Consider the following 27,306-nt stretch of genomic DNA (forward strand, 5'->3'; position numbering starts at 1 on the left):
ATTTTTTTAATATACAAAACTCTTTTTTATAGTGACCGACATAAAATTCTTAATATTCTCCCTAAAATTTACTTAATAAAATTAAAATTTTTTTTGGATAATTTTTCGAAAAAAGCTGAAAATAACAAAATGATTTTGCAAAAATAATAATAATTTCAAAAAAAAAAAATTACTTTTAAATGGTATACAAAAAGGAAGGCTAAAATAGAAATTCATATTTTTTTTTATTCATTTTGATTGTTTCATTTAAAGTTTTTTTTATACGAAAAGACTTTAAAAAGAAATAAATTAAAAATATAAACTATGTAAATTTTTTTTTTTATATTAAAAAGAAAAATTAAACAAAAAGTAGATTTTTTTTTATTACTTGATTTTTTTTTTTTACTTTCTAATACACAGAAATATTACTTATTTTCAATAATAATAATAAGATATTAAAAAAAAAATAAAACAAAACAAATATAAAATTAACTCAATAAAACACTAGCAGTTTCATTTTTTTTTAACAAAAAAAAAAACATTAAATTAAAAGATTTTTTATAGCTTTTTAACTATTTTTTTTCTTTAGTTATTATAATAAGAACTAAAAGTAAAAACTAAATTATTTATATAATGAAAAAAAAAATTAAAATAAAATAAAACTAAACTAATAAATTAATTTTATACAATTACAATTTAATAATATTTAATAATTAAAATTATAAAATAAAACCGCGCGAGATCTAATTTCAAAATAATAGTAATAATAATAATTAAGACCAAACAGAAAAAACTAAAAAAATAATATATATATATAAAATGGCGCCAATTAAAAATAAAATTAATTATTTTTTATTTTTGATTTCTATTTTTTTCTCTTATATGGTTTTTACGAGCAAAAATATAATATACGTAAATGGGCTGTTATAATAAATTACATAATACATTAATATTTAAGAAAATTAAAGTACATTTATATAAAATGAATACATTAAAAAAGTTAATTAAAATTAATTTTGAAAAACATTAATAAATAGTCAAAAAAAAAAATTATATATTATCAGAAAATTTTAAAAGAAATTTATTCTTTTACAAAGTCGCATTTTAATTAAAACCAAAAAAAAAAAAATCACTTCGAATATAATTTACATTTACAAAGAAATAAAAATGAACAAAACAAAGAAATTAATATAATATAATGTATGTAATTTAATTAATAAATAATATAACAACAAAGTATGTAATTATATATCAAACGCACTTACAGTGTATAAAAGTGCATAATATACAGTTAGCAATTTACAAATTACGATCATAATAAATGTCCTTTTGTTTTTTTTTTTTTTGTTATCTTAATTTTCGTTGATAAATTCCAAAATTGTTTCTATTTTAAAATTTTGTATTTTATAAATTAAAATGTTAAAATTATACATAAATTATTATATACTTTTAATCATGTATATATATATATATATATATAATGTAAATATATTATATAGCTATATTAATTATTACTTTTCACTAGAATGCAATATACAAAAAAAAAAATTAAATTTAATAACTAAGATAAATGTCGTATTTTTAACTACAGTGACTATAGTATAAGTTTGTAAGTAAGTAAGTAAGTAAGTACTTTTATTTTTAATAATTACAAAATAATAAATAAGTACATAAAATATTATTTTTAAAAATCTCTTAATTTATACATTTTTTTTTGTTTTTTTTTTTTTTATGTTTTTGTTGTAGTTTTTTTATTTATTTACTTAGTATTTTTATAATATTATTAATCAATCGTTTAAAATTTTTTTACAACCCATTTCTAATAACAAATTGGAATAGTAAGAGAGCTTACAACGGAGGTAGAACAAGAGAATAAGAGAGAGAGAGAGTGTATGTTAGATAGAAAGAGAGACTGCGAATAATAATTAATCATTGCCTCCTTAAAATATACATCCGTTTTTGTTTTTTAAATTACATAAATTTTTTATTGTTGAATTTTGATTATAATATTGCGTTATTTAACTCTTTTTTTTCTTAGTGTCACAACACGTGTGTCATGGAAGAAATCCAACATGAAAGGAAGTATGGTACTTAATACCATGATTAAATTATGAAAGTTAGTCTTTCATGCTTTTCTGGCAACTTTTACTTATTTTCAATATTTAAAAAATGAAAATTCATAAATATTTATTCAATTTTTTTTTTATAAATTTTTAACTCAATAAAATATTGAAGATATAAAATTTAAGAAATTTTCTTTTGCAAAGATATTGGCAACACAGAAAGCAACAAAAAGTATTTTTGAAAAAAAAAAGCAATTAATATTGTAGCAAAGCGGTATAAAACAGATTTCAATCATTTTTTCTATTTATGTAATTATATTATGTATATTTTATATATAGAGGCATTGATTTAAGTCCATAAGGTGTTTCTGACAATGATGTGTATGTTCGTTTGGATTTCTATTTTATGTATAGAATACTTAAATAACTTTAAAAATTTCTTGTTTTACTGTTGCTCTATTATTAAAAAATTTGAAAGAAAAATTTCGAAATTAATTTTCTTAAAGTTGAAAGATTTTTGAAATTGAGTACAGTATTTAGGTAACAAAATTTAAACAGACTGTAAAGCTACTGTAATAAATTGTAATTGAATCATCAAAAACACTCATACTACTATATTTGTGTATAATTTTTGAATTATTTGTTGTTAATAATTAATGAAATATTTTTCAATCACCTTGAATTGTATAGTGTGTTTTTTAATCACAATTTTGGAATTTAATTTAAATTTCAATTGTGTTTTTTATTTCTTTTTAATTTTCAAATTTTATGTAAAATTTTGTTATTTATTTATTTTATTTTTTTTTTTTGGTTTTATTTCTCTCTCAATATTTATGGTGAATTTAATATAATTTTTTTTTCTTTTTTTTTAATAATGCGTTATAATTATTAAATATTACAGTTTTTTAGTTTAATTTTTGTTTTTTTTTTTTTTTCAACATATTATGTATACTATTAATATTACGATTGAGTAAGTATATATTTTAAGTTTCTAATATAGAGAACAAAAAGAGAAACTAAACAAAGAACGATCAAAACTAAAGGTTAAAATCTTCTATTCAAAGTACATTTTACCTATATATATATATATATATATATATACGTACATAAATAACTGTGTTTTACGATTTTATTACATTCTATACATATTTGTATAAATCGCACCCCTTTTGGCAAAAGTATTCATTCTATTAACTCACAAAATCCGATGTCTCAGATTTTAAGACTATATTTAAGATTTCAAATATTTATTTATTAGCTAAATTATATGTATATGCGTATATAGTTGAAGTAGATTTAAAATTTACTCATTTTATCATTCAAATTGATTAAGACTTTTAGATTCACATATTTACGTGTTGATTAAAAATTATTTTTTCCGCAATTTTCTCAAAATCATTTATTTTTGAGTAAATAGATTTTTGCCTCCGGGGTGGGATGTATATATATATTTTAAATTATATGTATGTATATAATTTCTTTATATACTATTTATTATTATATGCGTATATTAATAACACTTTTTTTTGTTTTTATTCTTGAAATATTAAAAAGTTAAGTAAAGGAAGGGGTTTATAATTTAAATGTTATTCAATTAAATATTAAATTAATTATATAATAAGGATATTCTATATATATAAATATATATATATATATTGTATAATTATGTTTTTGAAATTCAATTTAATGAGAAAAATAATAAAGTTATGAAAATCCAAGTTGGATTTATTTTTTTATGCATTTCTTTTTTTTTAATATAGAATTTTTGTTTCATTATATAAGATTTTAAATTAGTATTGTTTTCTTTTTTTTTATTATTTTTTTCATTTTTATATTATTTTATATTTATGTACATAATATACTTTTTATATCAGGATTTGCAAGTATGGCATTTTAGGAACGCAAATGTTTTTTTTTTTTTAAATCATAATTTACAGAAGTTGTAGTTTTCGCGGTAATCTGAAACTATCACAGTACCTTATTCCCATTTTTTTTTAAATTTATTATTTTTTTTCTTCTTATATAATAATTTTATTTAAATTAAAAATTAGGTATTTTATTTATATTATATAATATTTTTATTAATAATATTTTTGTTTTGTATATTTTTTATATTTTTTTTTCCTTTTTTAATATTGCATTGCATTTTTACATGTATGTTATGTATTTTCTTGTATATATATATTTTATATATTTATGTATATATATATATAAATATTTTTAAGGACATAAACATGTACGAACGTTTTGTTTTTATCATATTTTGTGGTATGTATAAATTTTTAATATTTAATTTTTGTTTTTTTAATATTTATACACTTGTAATATACATATTCGTATATAGTATATAAGTGGATATATGTATGCATATAGTTATTATTATATAAGAATTTTATTTAATAAAAATTCTGCATAAGTTTTGTTTTTTTTTTTTTATGATCAAGACGGTTTTTTTTAAAGTATTTTGATTTAAACTCTTCGATTATCATTTGGTGTTTTTTTGCTTTTTATTTTTTATTAACTCTTAAGTACAAATTTTCCTTTAGTATAATTAATGAATAATTTTATATTTGTTAAATATAAAAAAAGGAAATGAAAAGTGATGGAATAACAAAGTATGCACCCATATTCTCTAAGAGACGCATCATTTGATGAATTGCAAAATTTTTTCATAAAAAATTTTGTAATTTTGAAGAACAAAATCAATTTTAAAATTTGATAGTGAAAACATCAATTCCTTTGAATATTATGCTATCACCTCAGTTACAATGTCACTAATAGAATATGGATATATAATAATTTTGATAAAAAAAATTTTTATATAAAAAATTATTCGTTAATACGGAATTCAATGCAATAAGGGTTTAAAAAACAAAACAAGTCATTATACTTTAACAGAAGTCCATTTTTTATATATGAATAATAATGAAATGTATAGATTTTGTTTTAGGAAGAAATTCTAATTATTCATATAAACTCAGAGTGTATGAATGTCTTCTTCCATTATTAATTAATTCAGTTTTTATGTAAAACATTCGATATTATGTGTTATAGATGGTTTGAATGCAAAATTTGAGTGCTTTGAATGCTGAATGGTGCACATGTTTAATATTAACAGAATAAAATTTTACATTTATATTATGCTTCTGTTAAAGCTTTTATATTAAATTTTTTATAATATATATTTAAAAAATCCTTAATATTTAATTATTATAATATTTAAATATATTTAAACATAAATAACAAAAAGACAATTTTTTTTAAAATTAAAAACTTTGTATATAAAAATATGTTTACAAAGTTTTTGTTTTTTTTTTTCTTTTTTTTTTAGGCACATTAAAGTATAAATATTTTATAATTATTATATACTTTCAATATATCATTCATTATTACTTGCTCTAACTTTACAATATAATATAATAATAGTTTTGTATATTTATTGTATTTATTTTTATTTATGGGTTATTATAATAATTATAATTTAAATTAATATAATAATTATAATTTCAATTTTTAATGACATATTACATGCATAATATACTTCATATGAACATGTTATATTTTTATAAAGGACATGCAGTTAAGTTTTTCATTATCCAAAATTTAATATTTCAATTACATACTCGTATTATATAATATTTATTTTTATCAAATTTAAGAAGTCTTCATTTTTTTGTATGGATTTAAAACGACAGCGCTTCCTGGTGTTGCAGGTGTTCCTTGTTGTGGTAAGGCTGATGTTAAAGCTGTTGCTTGCATTTGTGGATGCCCGGTTAATGCGGAATTACCAGCAGCAGCGGCAACAGCTGCTGCTTGCATAGCATATGGATAATTAGCTGGTACCAAACCACCAGCTGTTGGATAAAAATAACTTGCTTGTGGATGACCAACAAACATTTGCTGTGCTGCGGCTGCAGCAACATAAGGATTATGTTGTGCTGCAGCAGCTGCAGCAGCAGCATGGGGTGTACCGACTGCAGCAGCAGCAGCAGCCGCTGCCGCCATGGGGTTTTGATGACGGAAAGGTGACGCTTGCATATAAGTTGCATTTGGATTTCGTGTAATATAATTTGAAACAGATTGTGGGACGGCGGTTGTATTAGCACTGGGTACACCAGTTGGTGTTTGATTTACTTGTTGAGTTTGTTGACTATTTAAAACGGTCTGCTGTTGTTGAGTTTGTCCAAGTGCATTGATTCGATTTGCGGCATATAATGCTGCTTGCTGTTGATGATTAGCTAAAGCTGCTGCTTGAACTGCAGCTGCAGCTGCGGCTGCTTGTTGTGGTAACAAATGCTTGTTTAAAGAAACAGCTACAGGTGATGGCTGATAAGCTAAAGCTGTAAGAGGTTTACCAGCTAATGCATTTGTAGTTGCAGCTGCTCTAAGTGTATAATGATTTTGAGCGACTTCTTTAGCCATTGAAGCAGCATCCTTATAATATTGGTTTGTTTGTGGGGTTGCAGCATATGGATGTTGTTGCATTGCAGCCAAATGATAATTTGTTAATGCAGCTGCTCCAACTGTTGATGAAGATGAAACAGATGATGTTGGTGTACCTTGCACTGTTGATGTTAAACCTGAACTTGTACTTGCAACACCAGAATATGCCGAAGAATAGGGTACTGTGATAGCTGGAGATTTTTGTATATATATATTTGATGTATAATTTGAATATTGATTTGTTGGTGCACCTGATGACAAGGATACCGCGGAGGGATTATTGTTTAAACTATAAATTGATTGATGATTTTGATTTATTTTTGTATATGTATACGGATTATTTATATTATTAAGTATATGGGGGTTAGAATTTAAATATGTTGTTGTTATGGGATTGTGGTTATTACTTTGAGAACTTTGAATTTTATGTGAATTGCCTTCAGTTGTGTTACCGTTATGATCTGACTTAAAATTTAAATTATTAACATTATTACAATTTGCAGTAGTATTTACTACATCTTTATGATTTATAGTTGTATCTGTTTTATTAATATTTAAAGTTTTATTGTTATTATTACTGTTATTAAGCGATATCTGTTCATTTAATTTTGTTACTGTTGCTGTTGTTGTACTGGTAGTAAGGCTTGTTGAAGTAACAATTGGTAATATAATTTTATTATTATTTATATTATTTTCAGTATCGCCATTTAAATTTTTGGTTAAAGAATTTATTAAACTTGTATCATTTGAAATTGATGTTGTTTGATTAGTAATTGGGATAGTGGTTGTTGCGGTAGTAATAGTGGAAGTTGTAACTGTTGTTGTGGTTATAGTAGAAGTAATAGTCGTTGCAGTAACTGTGGCTGTTGTGATGGTATTAGTAGTTGTAGCAGTTGAATTTGAAGATTCTGTATTTAAATTCGGATTATCTTCCTTATTAGCATTAGCGTTAGTACCAGCAATAGCATTATTATTATTGTTATTATTATTATTATTATTGTTTTTATCGTTGTTTACATTTTTTTCAGTATCATCTACACTTAACTTATTGTTATTTTTAGCGATAGAATTTTGTGTATTTGCAAAAATTAATGGTTGTGATTGAGAAATTGTAGCGGAGGATACAGAAACACAATTATTATTATTTATAATGGAATTATGACTACTATTATTAATAATATTACTGATATTATTATTATTTAAATTACTATTGAAACTACTAGTAGTATTATTAATTTTTTTAATATTTGGATTAGTATATAATAAAGTATTACTTATAATAGCAATACCATTACTACTAACATTAGTATTATTATTATTATTAATAAAAGTATTTTTATTAATATTGCTATTATTAATAATATTGTGATTTGCTGTACTTGTAATGACATTATTATTTATATTGCTAAGAACATTATTATAAGTAATATGACTCGATTTATTATTATTGTGAATATTATTATTAATATTATTATTACTATTATTATTTAATTGATTTATATTTAAATTAGCAATAATTGGATTTGCTGAAGTAGTTGCATTGGATGATAATAATTGTGGTTGAGGTTGTGGTTGTTGTGGAAATGCTGTTGTAGCTGAAGGACTTGGACTAGGGTACTCACATGATACTGGAACAAATGGCTGTTGTAATTGCATCAATTGTTGATACGTTGTTGCATTTGCTTGATAAACAGGGATACCAGATTTTTCTGCAGCGGGCCTCTTAAACGGTACCATACCAGAGAATGCCTATATATATTAATTATTTTTGAGAAAACAAAGAGAGAAATAGAAAGAGAGAGAAAAAATAAAGAAAAATAAAACAATTAGAATTTTAATTAATATAAATTAAATAAATTAATAATTTATATAAAGTTATTAATTAATATAATATATATTTGTATGTATGTAAAATGTGGTTAATAAAAATCTAGCAAATTTAATATTAAAATACGAATATTTTTTATTTTATAATACCTATGTAATATAAGTTTTTTTTTTTAATTTACGAAAAATTTACACTCAAAATAAGTTTTTCTTTTGCATATTTTAAAAATATGATTTTGAAAAAAAGTACTTAAATTCTGTTTGTATTAAAATGTAACAATTTTCAAAACGAATATTTTTTAATTGAAATTTTTTTCGTAACAAAATTAAATTTCAAGTTGTAAGAAAAGGATAATTAGGTTTTGAAATAAATTAAATTATAATTTATTGAAGACTGTTATAAAAGATTTAATGGGCGATAGAAAAATTATATATGTAATTAGGAAGGTATATAAAATTTTTTAAATAAATACAATTATTTTTTTCTAAATATCGATAATAAGAACTAAACAAATGCATATTATATAAAATTATGGTTTTTAAAAGTATTACAAACAAGGATTAGACTGATATTAAAAGGAATAATACTCATAGGAATTTTAATTAATTTTTAAATTAAGAAAAAAGCACAATTAAAATAAATTATGTGTCATTTATTAGAAAATAAAAATTAATGAACATAAAAAATAAAAAAAAAAAGTTTTTAAAAAAGTAATTAAGAATATTTAAAATATAAAAACATGAAAATTTTGCAGGCACAATATTTTTATTCTTGTAATATGAAAAAAAAAGAAAAAACAAAGATCACAACAATTAGTGCGTTCTTATAGCGATTTTCCTATTTTTTATTTATAATTTTTTTGCCTTTGAATAATATTTATGTGTTACTGAGAGACCGAGACCAATAAAAGAAATTGCAATTACATGTCTTACATATCTAATACAATTATTTTTCAATAAAGAAAATTAAAAACCAATTAATTATCATGAAAATTCTAATTTTCTTCTAGCACTATTTTATTTTTTTTTTCAATATGGTAACATTTTTATTTCAAAATGAAGAAGCAAAACTAATTTTATTTATTTGGGAAGCCTCAATATTTATTATTTCCGTTTCAAAATTTTAAATACACATTGTATATTAAAGCAGTTGTTTTTGTTTTTTTAGAAAAAAAGAAGAAGAAAATAAATAAATAAAAATTTTTTTTTTAAGGCAAAACAAATAACTAAAAATTTTTTATTTTTATAATTATTTGAGCAATACTTACAAAATTTTCGTAGTAAAATGAACCAACTGTTTTCATGTCCATCTATTTATTATTTTAGTTATACGATTTTTTTTTATAATTTTATAGGTACAAATTAATTATTAACGAAAAAACAAAAAAAAAAAATTAACACAATTTTTTGATTGTGATTGGGAATTTTTATGATTTGACAACAAAACCAAAAAAAAAAATTTATTATTGAATTTAAAATTAAATTTATTTTTTTTTTTTTGAAATACGACAAAATTTACATGACAACAAAGAAAAAATTATTTGTTTTTAGTTTTTGTTTTTAATTTTTAATATTTACGTATACATAAAGTGTTTGTTTAAAGTTTGTATTATGTTTGTTTATTTATTTGTTTGTTATACGCAAATGTTATGTAAAAATTTGGCAATTTTTATACCATTAATATGATCGAATAAAGTTCAAATTTTAGGTTTTTTTATTTTTGATAATATGAAGACAATATAAACATAGTAGCGTGCATTTTTGATATAATAAACATTTTTCGATATATTTAATAAATTTTGTTTTTGTTATACAACAATTAATTTGCGGGCGCAACCAAAAAAAATAAATGTAAAAGAAAAAAAAAGAAAGAAAACAGGATATGAATTAGTATACAATGTTTTTGTAATTATTATTTATAATTATAAATATAATAAAAATATATTTAAAAAATTAATAATAATTAAAATTTAAATAAATATTTATAAAAAAAAAATGTTACTTAATTATAGGTATATTTATATATATATATTTATAGTATATGATGTATACATATACATATAATATATATTATATATTTGATTTACTTTTAAACTATATATAAAATTAAATAAATAATAAGTATAGATATATAAGGTATTTAGAAAGTAAGAGGAAAGTAAATTATTAAATATAGAAAAATTTTTTAAGGAAATATTCTGTTATATTATAATAAATATAGGGTATATAATAATAATTTATATTTTTGTATATATCATAGATATATATATTATATAAATATGATATATATATGTATATATTTATTATGGTCATTTAAAAAAAATATGATAATTTTAAAAATTTTTTTTTTTTAAATTATTAAAATTAAATAAAATTAAAAAACTATATATGTAAATATTATGTAAATAAATATTACAATTTATACTATTTACAGATTTGGGGAACATTTAATATACTTAAATAATTTGAAATTAAATTTCCAAAAAAAAAAATACTAAAAATTAAAATATAACAACAAAATTAAAATTATATTTTGCTTTTTAGTTTTGATTACGTAGTGAACATATTTATATGCGTATATATACTATGTATATACATATTATATATATGCCTATATATACACATAATACAAATTATTTTAATCTTCTTGTTGATATATAATTGCGTTAAGTATATAAACTATATAATTTAGTGTTTATAATTTAGGCGGTATGAAATTTTTTTAATATTTTATTTGTAAACGAAATGACATTGTGTTGAATGCTTTAAGCTTATCTAAAGAGCTCCATGTAGAATTACTTTGAATACCATATTGTAAAAGAAAAAAGTTTTGATACCATTTTTCAATTGTATCCGAAAGCTTGAAATGTAATTTGTCAAAATTAATTTAAGTCAAACATTTGAAAAAAAGTATTGTCGAAACTTTTATCGAAATTATTATTGAAATTGCATGCAAATTGAAATTTTTGAAATTATATAGAAAGATTTTGTTATATATAATTATGGAACAAGAAGATTTTTTACGAAAAACGAACTTGAAGCTCTTCTTTCTTTTACAATTCGGAATTCAAGAAAACTGTTATAATATGTGTTGTCGGTGTTTTTTTAATTTTTTGGTATAGCGTTCATAAAATAAAAGTTCATAAAATATTTTTATTTTCGTTTGTAATTTTATACATGTGATAATTTGGACGTATTATGTGTTCATTACATTTTGTATTTTTATTTTATTTAACAATCGTGAATTATTTAGCTGCTGTGAAATGTAACAAAACTGCCATTATTTTATTACAAGATTTTATTTCAATACAACATTAATGGTTTACGAAAATTTTGCAATTCATTAAATTCGAATTTTATGTAGATTTATTTGTAGTTCTTTTGTTAGAGAAATATTTTACGAAAAATTACGCATAAATATAAAATTTATATTGAAATAATATAAGAGTTATTGAGTCGAATGCAAAGAATTAAAGATATTGGACAATGCTAAAAAAATTGGGAGTTCTTAAAAAAGTTGAACTAAAAACTCTCATATATATGCTCTTTAGAAATTTTTACTTTAGTTTTCAATTACAATTTTGAAATTTAAAAATTTTTTCTGCTGAACGATTATGTTGTCAAAATTAACATTTTTTTTCTAAAGAATGTTATAAAGAGGTAATTTAACATTATGGATATTTATGTAGTGTTATTGTACTTTAATATTAAACTAAACGAAACTTGATTCAGAAAAAAAAAATTTAATTATTCAGGAACTATATAACATTTTATAGGTTTTGATCGAAGATTTTAAATATATACTAGTATTTTTTTAATTTATGTATATACGTTTACTAAAATTCTACTTTAAATAGTTCTTTAATATTTCATGACATAAAACTGACTACACAAAATTAGATATCTATATTCTAATACAACAAACAGCCACATGATCTCTCAATAGTATCTATACATAAAATGTATGTATACATATGTGTATAATGAGTATAAGCAACCGATATTTAATGTAAGTTATTCCATATAAAAAAATATTAAAAAAAAATTTTTTGGGCCATTGACAGATTTTCAAAATGACAATACAAGTTTTAAAAGAAAAGGTCGTATATTATAGCACTTTTTTCCTACTAAATTACAGATTCGAGAAATATTTCCAATTGTACGTCAATCGTTTAATTTTTAATTCATATTAGAATTTGATTAATCACTTTTTAATTGACATTTAAAAACAAATAAACGAGGATCAATTGCGATAAAAAAGTATAATATAGAATTTATGACGCTTGCGTTTCAAGGCCTTGCAATTCATAACTCACATAAATTGAAAGCATTTGTCATACTAGAATATTCTAATTGTTGCAATTGACTCGCAAATGAACGTAGAAATGTCTTCGATTTTGCTATACTTTATCATAAGATAAGGTCTAGATTAAATAACCCGTATAGGTTACAAATATTTTCTTAGAAATGAATAGAATTTTATTGAAAGTTCACTTTTTTTTTGTTTTTTATGATTTTATAATGTTGAATGTAAGTTTTTCAATAGAAATTTGAATTTTACAAAAAATAATAATTCTAGATCTTTTAATTTTACAAATATTTTAGTAGCATTATTTTATAGAAAATAAAATAAAAAAAAAATATTTCCAATTTGTATGCCAATAAAACATTATAAAAAGAATTGTTCTCAAAATTAAAAAGACATTGCACGCTGTATATTTAAGTATATGAAAACCTTATCATAAAAATCGGAGGCTTTCAATAGACTATTTATTATTTATTTAAAAATTCATTAAAAATTTTGATTTTATAGATTTTTTTTTAAATTGCAAACATAATTTCTTCTAGACATGAATATGACACTAACAATCATTTTTATTGTTTGACTTGTGAAGTTCTAAACATACAAATTAGCTACTCGTATATGTATTGGTGAGGATATAAGTGAAAGGACTTCTAATTTATTAATCTACCTTTAATAATAATATATAATTCAATACTAAGTAGAAGATTTACAGAAAAAGATATTGTAGTAAAATATTTAATTTTTAGCATACGTTTGAATTGTATTCAAAACAGGAGAATCAGAGTGCTTTTTGAGCTTAGAAGGTTTAATATATATGAAAACTATTTTTCTAGTGTAAGTTGTATGAAATAATATTTTTGATAGCTCAGCTAAGAAGAAATCAAAATATATTAAAAACAAAATGAAAAATAAATTCAATTTACTTGCAAATAAAAATTAACTATAAAATTCTAAAAATTAATTAAAATTAAAAGAAAAAATTGAAGATGTTTTTTTTTTCCCCCGTATAATAAGGGAAAAGTGTGGCTTACTAGTATGTACACACTTTTAAGAAAATGTCTTAAAAAAGATCATAATATAAAGTAAGGGAAATTAGTCTTTATGATAAATTAACAAAATATGAGTTAATAAAAGTGAGTATTTAAGTGAGTATGTAAGTAAAATCTAAAATTTTTTAACTTAAAGAATAACAAAAGGTTATATCGTAAAATCACGATATAAAGTTGTACATATCGTAACATTAATTTAATTTAAAATTTTGTGTACGGCGGAGAAAATAAATTTGAAATCATTTGTCAACAATTAACAGCGAAGCTGAATTCATTCATTCGTTTTTAAATTGAACTGAATTTAATCATTCAATTTTACGGTATTCTTATGGAAAGTATATATAAAAGTTCCAATGCATCTGTAAATTTTATTTTTGTGTTTTTGTATATTATATTTCATTGTACTAGTATAATATAAAATATGGGAAAAAATCACACCGTTTTATTTTCTATTTGGAATTATGAAAAGTTGAAAAGACTTTTTCAAAAAAAAACACATACCCTACAATATTAATTAAAAAAAAAACAACAACAACATAATTTGCTAAAATTTTCAAATTATACAAATAGAGAAAAAAAATTTTACTATAAAAATATGTAAATACATACATATGTATGTCTATTAATACTAAAATAAAAATGGAAAAAAAGGAACACAAATTAAAAAACAAAATTTCAAACAAATACAAAAATAAACAACAATAACGTAGCAAATAAAAAGCATATTATGCAAAATAATAATTATAAAAAAAAAATTTAATTTTCTTTTGTTTTTTTTTTTTTGTAATTATTTCACGGCATATACCAGTTGAAATATGTCATTTTCTGCTGCACGTTTTTTGCCTGCTTCCACTTGCGGTTGGCAAAATGTTATTGCATTATTTGATGATGTTAATGCAACAGATCCAGATGGCGATTGCTGTGTAGGTATGATAGTAGTAGTAGATTGTGGATGTGTCATATTGGCAGCAGCAGCAGCAGCTGCAGCAGCTGCAACCGCTGTTAATGTATTACTAGCAACGGCCGTAACAGGTGCAGTCTTTTAATTTTTAATATATTTAATTTTTTTTTTGTTTTCATAATTATTTAATTCAATTTGAAGATCATTTTGACATTATAACAATTTTTGTAGTATTGTTTTTTGTTGTTTTTTTTTTTTTTTTTAATTTTCATTTTTGTGCCAATAGAATTGTTGTGTGTGTGTGTTGCAATTTAAGAAAAGTTATGGTGTTTTTTTTTTCATGTTTTTTTTTTTAATTTTAATTTGATTTTTTTTTTTCATTTTTTTTTTTTGATATTTTTAAAATTTTTATAAATTAAAAAAATGCACAATTAAGCCACAAGCATTCGATTATGTTTTTTTTTTTTCAATTACAAAATATTTTTTTTTTTGTTTATTTTTAGTTGATTTTCCATCCAAGCGAAAAATGTACAAATTTTGTTTTTTTTTTTTTTAGAAAAAAAAAGAAATATGGCAGGTATGCGAACATAAATAAAAACGTTGCAATAAAAAAAAAAAGAGAGAAAATAAAAAAGAAAAACATTAGAAAATAAATTGCATATATTAAGGAGAAATTAAATAAATTTATTTATAAGATATTTTTATTAATTTTTTTTATGATATTAATTTTTTTTTTTCAATTTTACTACTTTTATTATTACAGAGGCTTCACAATTCATTAAAATTCCAAAAAAATAAAAGACACTTAACTATACAATAGTAAGCATTGCTTAATGCTTAAGCATTATTCAATGATAATTTTTTTAAATTAATAAAGATGCTGTTCGTTAAAGAATAAAAACAAAAAAGCTCTTTAAGCCTTTTATATATCCTATATGTATTAATGAATATAGAAATATTATTATTGATTTTTAGTTTTACAAGAGAAATTGGGAAAAATGAGCATTTAATATTAGATGTATATTGGGAAACGAGCATTGAAATTTTATGAATAAAGAAAAAAACTAATTACCAATATGAATATATTTATAAAATTAGATATATATACATATATATATATATATATATATATATGTATAAGAAAGTTGTAAGTTCCTTTTATTCTAATATGATAATAAAAAAAATTGTCATTTATCAATTTCTCAATAAATCGTATCTCTTTTTTATTTGTTTCAAATAATATCTTGGTTTTCCTACAATTTGTAATATAATTAAATAATATAATTAAGGCAAGATCTTTAGAACTACTTCTTCTGAAAATTACTTTTTAGTATCAATTTTTAAAAAAATTATAAATATTACATCATTAATTTCTGTATAACAAGTAATTTTTAATAACAAATATATTCATTCATAACATGAGTTCCGTTAGTAGCTTCAAAAGCCGAAAAATTACGAATGTCAATTTCGAATCATTAAAATTCTGTTCCGAATATTTGTAATAATGTAATCAGAAATAATTGAACGTAACAAGTAATTTAAGGGGAATGATCGTTTTAAATTTTTCTCTAAAAATTCCGTGTTTTATTTCTGGTCTAACATGCGAGTAGCAGACACTCCGAAAAATGATGCTACTATTTCTGGTTAATAATAATTGTGAGTGGAATTTGTAATCATTCAAAAATTCGTAATTCCTAGGATTCTACATGTGGAATTCATGATGGAGCAATGTAACAAAAATAAATGAAGTATTTGCCATTATTAATTACTAATTGAACAGACGAAAATAGAAATTATTATGAAAGGTCACAATTTATTGACTTTTTTAAATTTTAATTTTATTATTAAAATTTGTCTTAGAAAATGTTGTACAGAACTAATAAGGGAAGCAGAACTAATAATTGAAATTTGATTTTTCTAAAAATTTATAATACTGCGCAAAGGAAATCACGATATAGGTAGAAAACTTTTTCATTTTCCAATGGAATAAACAAATTTTCAAAAGATAAATCGAAATAATAAAAAATAAATAATATAACAATAATATAACAGTTTTACATTCAGATAGGACAAATAGCCATAAAAATTGATTTTAATTATTCCTTTTAAAGTTAAATTTATACAATTTTAATATATGCGTTAAATAAGAACCAAATATTATTTAGGTGTAAGTCTCTGTATACTATAAGATATTAATGTAATATATTAGTAGATTATGATTCGATATGAACAGTTACTGTCTATCTGGATTGTCTACTAGCGACCATTATTTTGTTTTTTTACGTTTTGTATTTTTACAACGTTTTTTATAAATTTAAGTTTTTTACATATTAATTTTTTGTATTCTATACAAATACATTCCATAATATTATTCAGTTCTCTATCTTACTTCGATCTTATTTCTATCACAAAAATACTATTGACCCTCAGATACAAATAGCAAAAGTTCCTATAAATTTTTAATAAACAATATTCCTATTACGGAAAAATATATATTTTCTTTAAAATAGTTGAAAAAGCTCTAATTTTGTATGTAATTAAGCAGCTATTGATAATAGAGGGCTTAACCCAACGAACAAGACAATTAAATGATATATGGTAATGGAAGGGAAGTCATTTTTGAATTGAAATTAACTAAGAAGAATCATGAATTTATAAGAACAAGAGAAATTATTTACAAGGCAAAAAAATTATTAAAGTTTATATTTTGGCTATAATATGAAATGGACTAGAGTAGATTGATTTTTGTAATCATATAGAAATTAATTAACAACCTAAGTAATAAAATCAAAAGGAACTAAACAATATGTATGTATTAAATTTTTTGGGGATTTCTCGAGAATCTCAATTCAAATAAACAAATAATATAACAAAATATCAGAATTGAGAATTATTCAAACATAATAAATTATGTATATGTATAAAAATTATATTAAAAAAATCTAAACTATATGTAAATATAAAACTATAAGGGGCTGTATTTTTATAATTTAAAAAATATTAAGGTTTACTAAAACTCAAAATATTAATTAATTACTAATATTATTTCGTAAACTTCACAAAACAAGTTTTTCAACACTATATTTGTACGAATTTGTAATTGTGATTTATTTGCTAAATATTTTATTTTTTTATTAAATCTTAAAAAAAAATTATTTAAATTGGTTTGCATCAATTACTCTTCTATAAATTCTTTAATGTATTTTATAGTGTTTTTTAAATATTGTACGATATTTTGCATTTTATTCCCAATTCGAGGAATTGTTCTGTACTGTAAAAAGAGTCTGACTTAAATTTATAATAATTTTATATGAAATCCAATGAAATGAAATCATATATGATTTTTAGTCCCTTTATGTATGATATGGAAGAGATTATTTTTATTTTTAATTAAATTAAATTATTTTAAAATATTACTTTAGTAAATTGCATAATTTAGGGGGCAATTTAATTTAATTTTTAAAATTTTGTTAATTTTTTCATTTTTAATATATAAGAATATTTTTTAATAAGAAGAAGCTATTTTTGTTTTTGTACAAAAGAATAATTTTATTTTTTATTTTGTGCGCTAGCATCTTATACGTTATATCAAGCTGAAATTAGTATATCTAAAGAGGATCAAATTCCTCTTATATAAACGCATTTATTTTGTTTCGAATTTGAAAATGTCATTATATCCCTTGACTTCAAAATTGCAGTGACACAGTCTAACACATAATTAAGTTTATAAGTTGTATCAGTTATATTTTGTGTTAATGCAATTTAACTGTAGCTTTGAAATCTAAGATCATTTCAATTTTATATGGAAATTAAAAAAGAACAACTTTGGAGTGATTAAGATTGTAGAATTTTAATACGTCGATGGCCACAAAAATAACATAAATTTGACGGCCATGACCAGATGAAAACTTGGCATTTTCGTTAAAATGTAAATGGTATTTGGGTAGCACTTTAATGTTTGAAATTTTTAAAAGAAAAAAATTTAATCGACTAAAGTAATATTTCAAATTTCTAAATTTATTTTATAAAGCAAAAAAAAATTCAATTTTATTTTTTGTGTGTATTTTTATAGGTACAAAAAATGAAATTGAAAATTTGCTTTGGTTTATCGTATATTTGTGTGTGTATTTATAGGGTTATTAGAAAATAAGTAACAAAAAAAAAAAAATTAAAAATGGCTGATTTAGCATTCTATTTGCCTGTGATTGCATGTGTATGTGTGTGTTAGAATTGTAATATACTATTAAAATAGTTTATAGTTTTTTTTTTTTATTTTTTGTAAATCTCTCATAAAAACGCAAATTCTTTTAATTAAAAGAAAAAAATCATATATTTTACAATTATAATATAAAAATCAATTATTAGTTAAATTAAAAATAAATAAAATAATTAAAATTAAAATTATATTTTATTCCCATTTATTGCTTATAGGTTAAGATTTTTCTTTTTATTTCTAATATAAATTAAGAACAAATAAAAAAAAAAAAAAACAAAAAATAGAACACAATTGTTTAAATTATACAAAGAGAAAAAAAAATTGAAAAGAAAACAAACAAGAATTATAAAGCCATACCGCGGAAGCGCGTGATTGCGCTGCTTTGATTTGTGCCTGTAGGTGTAAAGGGGGATGAAAATATCGGCATGGATCACGTGTGCATCTACCTTTAACAGCATCCATGCAAACAGTAACAGTACCATCTTCATGTGTTGTTACACTCTCTTGAGGATGAGCAAAACGGCATTCGGATTCAGCTCGCTTGCAAGCACCGCGCATAAATTCGCGACACACCTAAATATTGAAACATCACACAAAATATTGATTTTTTGATTTCATTTTATTTTTTTTTTTTTATTAATTTCTTTTTTTTTTGTATTTTAATTGTTATTTTATAAAAATATTTTTTATTCATATTTTTTTATAAAAATTTTATTTTTTATTTTCTTTTTTTTTTGTTTAAATGAAGAAAATGGAGTTATTAATATTATTAATAGCATTTAATTAAACATTTTTTTTTCTATTTTTTCAAATTAATTAATTAATTATATTTTGATAAGTATACAAATTAAAAAAAAAAAAATTATTTTTTTTTGATATCTTTAATATTAGCTCTTTAAATAAGAGCATAGTAGTTATGAGGTTTTACTACTAAAATAAAATTGAATAAAGAAAAAAACCCATTTAAGAAATAAGAGCTTCACTTTTTTTATGGAAAGGCTCATGTCGATATTCTGGAAGCACAACAGAAGTATGAAGATTTGTTGATTATTTTCCATTCACGAAATTTTTTGTAATTTAATTTTCAAATTAAAAAAAATGGTAATTTTTTACATATTTATAATTTTATTGTACACCCAGCCCTTTCTACTGTTTCGTTCATAATATTCGAAAATCTTCGAAAAAATAATATTTATAAATAATAATTCGAAATAATATTCGAAATAACACTCGTTTTAAAAAGTTTAATTCGTCTTAAAATTTATTATATAAAAAAAAGAATTTGAAAAAAATTAAAGTGTACAATAAAATATGGCGCCCGAGCATGGACTATCGGATATCGGGTATAAAATGAAATTTTTTGCACAAAAATTTATGTTCTAGGTATATGGATTTTTTCTAATTTTTTATATTTTAATGCTCTTAATATTAAAATGCTATATATCGAATAATTAAATAAATTATAATGTGTAAAATAGATGTTTTAATTAGAAAGAAAAAAAAAATTAATACATTCATATAATTGTGTACATAAATGTTATATACTTGTAGATTAAAAAAAAAAATTATTAAATATAATAATGTGTATACAAAGTAAATAACAATGTTTTTTTTTTTATATTTTATTTTTCATTTAATTATTTCATTTTTAATGCAAATTTAGAAAAATATTAAAACACATATTTGAGATAAATACGTCATTAACTTAATTAACAACAAATTAATTGAAAGCATTTTTTTTTGTTTTTTATTAAATGTTATATAGTATAATTAACTATAATGATTTAAAATGTGTCGAAGTTATGACAAATATCAAAAAAAAATGTTAATGCATAAGTATCATCTATATAAAAATTATTCTATATTATATGGTATGTACAAATTAACAAAAAAAATCAATTATTGAAAGAAATTATTAAAAGCCGTTTTTTATTTATTTATTATCCTTAAATGACGTTTACTTTTACTCAAATTTATAAAACAAAAAAAAAAAAACAAAAAAAAACTTTTACTTTAAATATTTCTATTAGAAATGAATAATAATATATATTCTCACTCATATATTCTTTAATTGAGATGATGGGATATTATTCACAACTCTTGCAATTTTCGGAATAAAATAAATTTCGAAAACTGAAATTCTATAATAAAATCCTTTACATTTCTGAATAATATCTCTTCTTCCGAAACGTCTCTAAATGGAATATATATGAGTGATATATATATTGAATGTTTTTCATTTTTGGTATATTTGCAAATTACATAATGCGAATAATTTTATTTTTATTTGTGCACTATTTATTTTTTTTTTCAATAAAATTTTTATTAATTCAAAATAATTATATGTAATTATTAAAAATATAAGAAAAATATTTAATTTTAGTGCCTCATGCTTCAATCATATGTATATATACATATATATTTAAATATATATATATATTAAAAAAGGTGAACCGAAACTGCATACAATTTATTAGCATTTCAGAAAGAAAAAAAAAATATAATTGAAATTTTTTGGAAAATTTCAAGGAACTAAAATTCTTAATACTTTTATTGGTATACGTTCGAGAATAAGAACAAAATAATAAAATTAAATAAAAAATAAAAACGGGATTCGATCAAAAATTAGAATTAAATTTTATAGAAATTTGGAAAAAAATTTTTTCACTAAACTTCATGTAAGTTAATAAATTAAAATTATTAATTTTTTTTAATTTTTTATTTTTCTAATTGAAATTTTAATATCAATTTAATTTCAGAGAATACAAGATGAAATATACATATACGTGGTTTGGTAAATTGCTTTTAAAAATTACTGGTAAATATTTATTCTGTTAAGTTTGAGTAAAATTGAAATTAAATATTGAAATATCATTGAAAAATTTTCTGTAGAAAATAATTAACAATTGCTGTTTGGTCTGTTATGGTTAAGCCATACATTCAATATTTAAATTATACACTCGAATCTGATTTATGTTATGGGTATAGAGTAGTCCTGACTTAATTGCCCAACACAGTTGAACTTGTTTCAGCTGGGCTATCTTTAAAAGTAATGCCCCTAATAATTATACTTAGTTTAATAAAATTTAATTTTAAGATTTGAATTTATAATGACCATATTTTACTATTATTGATTTACAATTCAATTTAAATACTATACTGAACCAATTTATTTTTACAGGTTTTCCAATTTTATTATTCATAATTTTCTTCCGCCCAAAATCTTTGAAAAAATTAAGCCAGGTAAATAATAAAATGTTCGTAATACGAGAAATTACCTTTCATTTGTTTGATTTTCGGTTAATTACCCTTATTTTATGATAACTTTATTCGAAAGAAATATAAAACAAATTTGGTTTTTAAACGAAACTAAAAATTTTATTAAATATTTTTAAAAATAACCTAGATATTTTTTAGATTTCTCTATTGAAACTTTAAAATATTTACTATTTTTTTTTTTTAATTCAATAGGAAAATATGACAATTGAATTAGATTGAAATTGATAAAATAAATTTCATTGTATGTGATAAAATTCTTAGAAACAAAAAATATTACTTTTGCAATTTTAACTCGATAGTAAGGATAATTGATTTTTTATAAAAATTTAATAAAATATAGGGTAGAATTTTACGTATAAATATAATTTTCAAATTTTCAATTTCCGAATATTACAAGATGTAAAAAATTTTACATTTTATTTAGATTCAACAAAAAACATTTTTCTTTTCTTTATTCTAAATTTTTGATGAGTTATTAAATAATTATGAAAAATATTTGTATTATACATATTTTGAAGCTCATATGAAAATTATGTTCATGAAATTTATCAAATATTCAGTAGAGGATTCAGTAGAGTAAAAAAAGGAAAACAAATTTTTTTTTTCTAAAGATCGAATGCTTGGCATTCCGAAAATACATTGAGTACGTAATCAAGTAATATTCAAGCTGTTTACCAGCTCTTTTAAGATTTTTTTCGGAAAGGAAGTTATGAACAAAAAAGTTTGGGCTTTTTAAGAATTATTTGTTAAAATCCCTGTGTGTCGAAAAGCTTTGAAATTTGACAAGTTAGTTATAAACAAACATTTTATCAATTTTTGATGAATAATATTGTACTCTTAACTGAATGACCCTGTATATCTATGTTTACATATGAAGGACTTAACAAAAAATTTTTGAACTGTAATATTTACGAAATCATTTATAATATATCAGTAAATTTCAAAATTCTTTAAATCGTACTATGTAGTTCTGTAGAAAAATTTCTTATTTCAAATTATTTTCTTTTGAGTGAATTCAAATTTTGTAAATAGAATAGAAATAGAATGGAAATTTTCATTTCTGAAAATTAAATACATATATGTATTTGCACACATATGTACGTAAGCATACATAAGTATACTTAATATATACATATATTTTTACTACAAATTCTTAAGGTAATTATATTGAAGTGACGTAAATTTTTCTTTATGATAAAATAAATTAAATAGTAGCCAAAAGTGCTTTGTTTTGAAAATTCCAAAAATTTAATAAATTCTCAATATAAACATCAAGAAATTTTTATAAATATTATAAAATTGAAATGCTTTTGTAATATTTTTTTTGTATAATATAATTGTGGCAAGCAAATAATCTTTTATAACACATAGTCATTAATTTATTTAATTTTAATATTATATAATTACTTCATCTCTTTAAACAACTACATAACTAAAATAGTAGTACTAAGAGGAAAGAATAAGAAGAGAAAAATATTTTCTCGAATTTTTGTATATTATCTCAATTTTTTCTAAGAGATGAGTTGCGAATTATATTCTTACTTCACTCATTCTTATAACACATGACAAGTTTATTTATTAATATTGTTATATTTAAAATTTTACATTTTTTTTAGATTCAATACTGTAATTTTTTAATTATTTAAGAGAGAAAATAAGAAATCTAATTGAGGAAACAAAAATTTTAATGGAATAAACCTACAACATGGGTATTTTTTTTATCCTACTTCACTCCTGGGAAGAAGCCATATGGGTGGTGTATGATATGATATCATAGATAACCATTTACTTGTTAGGTGACGAGCCTATCGTAGTTTTCTCTTTTATATTAAATATTTAAGGTTATATTGAAAATTATTGTTTTATTTTGCTGATATTTTTAATCCGAAATAAGGTATTTAGTTAATATTAAGCTTTTTTTTTATTTTATATGTATTGTATACCAAGCTATACAATAATAAATATAATTTTTATAGTAGCCTGATAGGGCTTTAAACCGGAGTTTCTTCAGTTAAGGAACCAATGTAATAACCACTGCACCATAGTTCAGGTATAATAAGCGTATAATATTTCGGAATTTGTTTCAGTAAGTACTTAGAAAATTATGATTTAATAAAAGAGAAAAATTGGGTTGCATTTGATTTTCTGATGTCATTATTAATAAAATAATCTAATCGGTCTTATTATTTTTTCAAATTAAATATTCGAACAATTTTTTTTTTTTTAATTTAAATAAAAAAATTGAGTTAAATCATTAGTTTTCATATAAAAAAAATCAAATTTAATTAAATTTATTAAAATTTAAAATCGTATGAATTTTTTCATTAAATTAAGTGGTACAAATAAATTTGGGTCAGACCAATGGTTTGTATTGTAGCACTTTTCCTTTTAACAAGTGAAAATACTGCTTTTAAAAATAATTTAGCTATGTTACTTTAGCTATTAAAATTACTTTCATCCATATACGAATATATTTCAAAAATTGCATACCTTTAGCATGAGCAATGCAGTCTTTGAAATAATGCTCGAATTAAACGGTTAATTAGGTGAGTTAAAAAAAATAATTATAATTTTTGATGGCATGGCATTTATAAAAATGCGTAATAGGAATTTGAAAAATCTTGCAGTTTCAGGAATATAAAGTGCCAAAAATTCAAATTTTGCAAATTTCAAGAGGCGATAACTTGAGAAGGGGTGAAATTTGAAAAAAATTCTTCTATAATGAAATAAACTATTTACCAATATCTAAAAGCTTCTTAATAGAAGAAAAACAATATCAAAAGAAGTTTAGAAGAAATACAATATCAAAATTTCGGAAAAAAAACGGGCTTAAAATAACGATTAATTTTAGCAGCCATTTTGTATTTCTAATATTTAATTTTGCTATGCCATGGTAGAAACAACCCCACACTATTAAGTCTCTTTAAAATAGGTGGGTTGTTAACACTAGGGTCTCTTTAAAATAAGTAGCCATTTTAAGGTCTTTGGGGGGCTATAACTTTTAGAGGGGGATAAAGATAGGTAAAAATTTTCTTCTACGGCAATAAGTTTCTAGAAATACCAGCTTTCTATTTGCAAGAGTGTAGAAGTTTTGTAAACAGCACACGGGTAGATAGACGGTCAGAGTCAAACTGATAAGAACTTTTTTCAATTTTTGTTTGGAAAAGTGATAAAAAAAAAACAGAATTGCAATTTACCAAATTGTTAGATAGTTGAGTGTTTTAATGATTTAAAATTTCATTTTTTTTTACTCTTGTTTTTTTTTTGTGTTTTTTTCTTGTACACATGTTTAGTTTAACGGTAATTTTAACAATTATATAACAATTTGCATTAATTTTCGTTGAAATTTAAATAATTTTTTTTTTTTAATTTTAATTAAATATTAAAGGATTTTTTCTTTTGTTTTTTTTTTCTTGTTTTTATTTTAGTTAAAATGAAATCAAAAATTAATTTTTGTTTTTGTTTTTGTATATATATATATATATTTATAGTAGCATAATATATTAATTTGTATTTTTGAAATTAACATCTAAAACTATAATTATTTTAATTTTATTTAATTGAATTTAGCAAAAAAAAAAAAAAAACATAAATATAATTTAGAATTAATTTTCATTTTAAAAATTAATTTTGCTATGGAAAGCCAATAAAACTATTTTTTATAATTATTATTATTAGGTTTTTGTTTTTTTTCATTTCTCAAACATAAAATTATATTAAAGATATTTAGAACTAAAAATATAAACAAAAATGTTTAGTGTGTTCTATAAAAGTTTAGTCGGAAAGCAGCTTGAAAAATCAAAGTAAAACCAAAAAATTATTCGACACAATAGCATTTTGCGCTTATAAATAAAAAACAGTGTGTTAGATTTTTGCATAGCACAGAAGTTTTCAAAAATTAAATGCAGAACAATAAAAGCAAAGAAATAATTTTTTTTTTTTGCTTAATTAAAGATTGATTAAATTCAAACAAAAATAGAAACAAAGTAAAAAATAATAAAAATAAGAAATGCATTATTCATCGCTGCAAGGATTAGGATTTCTTTATTCAGCGCGTTATTGTTATTGCAAAAGAAAAAATATAAAATTAAAAAATAAAATAAAAAAATTAAATAGTTTCAGTGTATAATTAAAAGAATAAATAGTTAAAGTAAAATAAATAAGATACTACTAGAGACACCTAGAGAGTAAATGTCGCAACAATAAATATTAACCCAATATTTGGCTGTTCTTTTGCAGCTACCGCTGAAGTTTTAATATTGACTATACGAAATATCAATTTTTATGAATTGCAGGACTATAAGACTATTCATTTTTAAAAATGGAAATTTTAGTATACGAGTGACTATAAAAAACATACGAGACACAAGACTATATTATGCTAAAATGTTAACTATATAGGAATAATTAATTAAAAAATTAATTTTGAAATATAAATATTAAATACTTATAAATTCTTTTTGTAAATTATATAGAGTTAATTATGCATTTAATTGTAAACTAAGTTAAATTAACAATGCTATATAAGGTTATTTATAATTCAAGAATATTGTAAAGAATTATTGAAAAAAGTGGTAAAAAATTCGAGTCAGCACATAAAAATTGCTATAATTTATAAATTATATGCATTTGATTTAAAACCGACAATAATTGGTAATGAAAAATTTCTTAATTTAATTGAAAAGTTTTTTTAAGACAATAGAATAGATTTGAGAATAATATAAATAATATCAATAATATTATTACATAATACATGGGTATGTAAAACTTTGAGGATAAGGAACAATAAATTTCATATTTTATATGTGTAAACAGTTTGCATACACTCCGGCGACTTAAATTTCTTTACTCTTACTAATAATATTGTTGTTTGATATAGTTTGGGAGAAAATTATCTAATTTACACATTTATTTACTCGATATTCAAACTAATAGCTGCTTTGTATTTCCGAAGATTCTATAGATTTTAAGGAAATAAATATTATAAAAAAAGAAAACAAAATACAACAAAAACAAAATATAACAAAAAACAAATTATAACAAATTTGCAAGCATCAATTTAGTAAAATAAAAAAATTAAAAAAAAAAGGAAAACGCTCGAAAGTTACATTTTTTTTCATATTTTTTTTTTGTTTTTTTGGATTTTAAAATATTTGTATATAATTTTTTTTAGCAAAATAATTTTATTTGCATATTTATAGGGGTTTTATATTTTATATTTGGTATTTGGTGTCGGTGTTCTT

At 21.1% G+C, this 27,306-nt stretch overlaps 1 protein-coding gene across 6 annotated transcripts in view; it reads right to left on the reverse strand.

Annotated features, from left to right (window-relative positions):
* Positions 1-27,306, reverse strand: part of LOC129606396 (GATA zinc finger domain-containing protein 14-like) — an 85,792-nt gene that overhangs the window by 32,866 nt on the left and 25,620 nt on the right. For 2 of the 6 annotated variants that reach the window (XM_055516707.1, XM_055516713.1), the window contains exons 4-6: positions 14,473-14,706; positions 9,581-9,622; positions 8,108-8,234 (exon numbers count right to left, since the gene is read on the reverse strand). In XM_055516707.1, the coding sequence (XP_055372682.1) occupies positions 8,108-8,234; positions 9,581-9,622; positions 14,473-14,706 (403 nt within the window). Of the gene's footprint in view, positions 1-8,107; positions 8,235-9,580; positions 9,623-14,472; positions 14,707-19,141; positions 19,358-27,306 lie in introns of all 6 variants that reach the window. The other 4 variants (XM_055516708.1, XM_055516710.1, XM_055516709.1 and 1 more) reach the window with 4 other exon arrangements.

The sequence above is a fragment of the Condylostylus longicornis genome, unplaced genomic scaffold, assembly GCF_029603195.1.
Source record: "Condylostylus longicornis isolate FDR11 unplaced genomic scaffold, ASM2960319v2 ptg000018l, whole genome shotgun sequence".
In the NCBI taxonomy this organism is placed as follows: Eukaryota; Metazoa; Arthropoda; class Insecta; order Diptera; family Dolichopodidae; genus Condylostylus; species Condylostylus longicornis.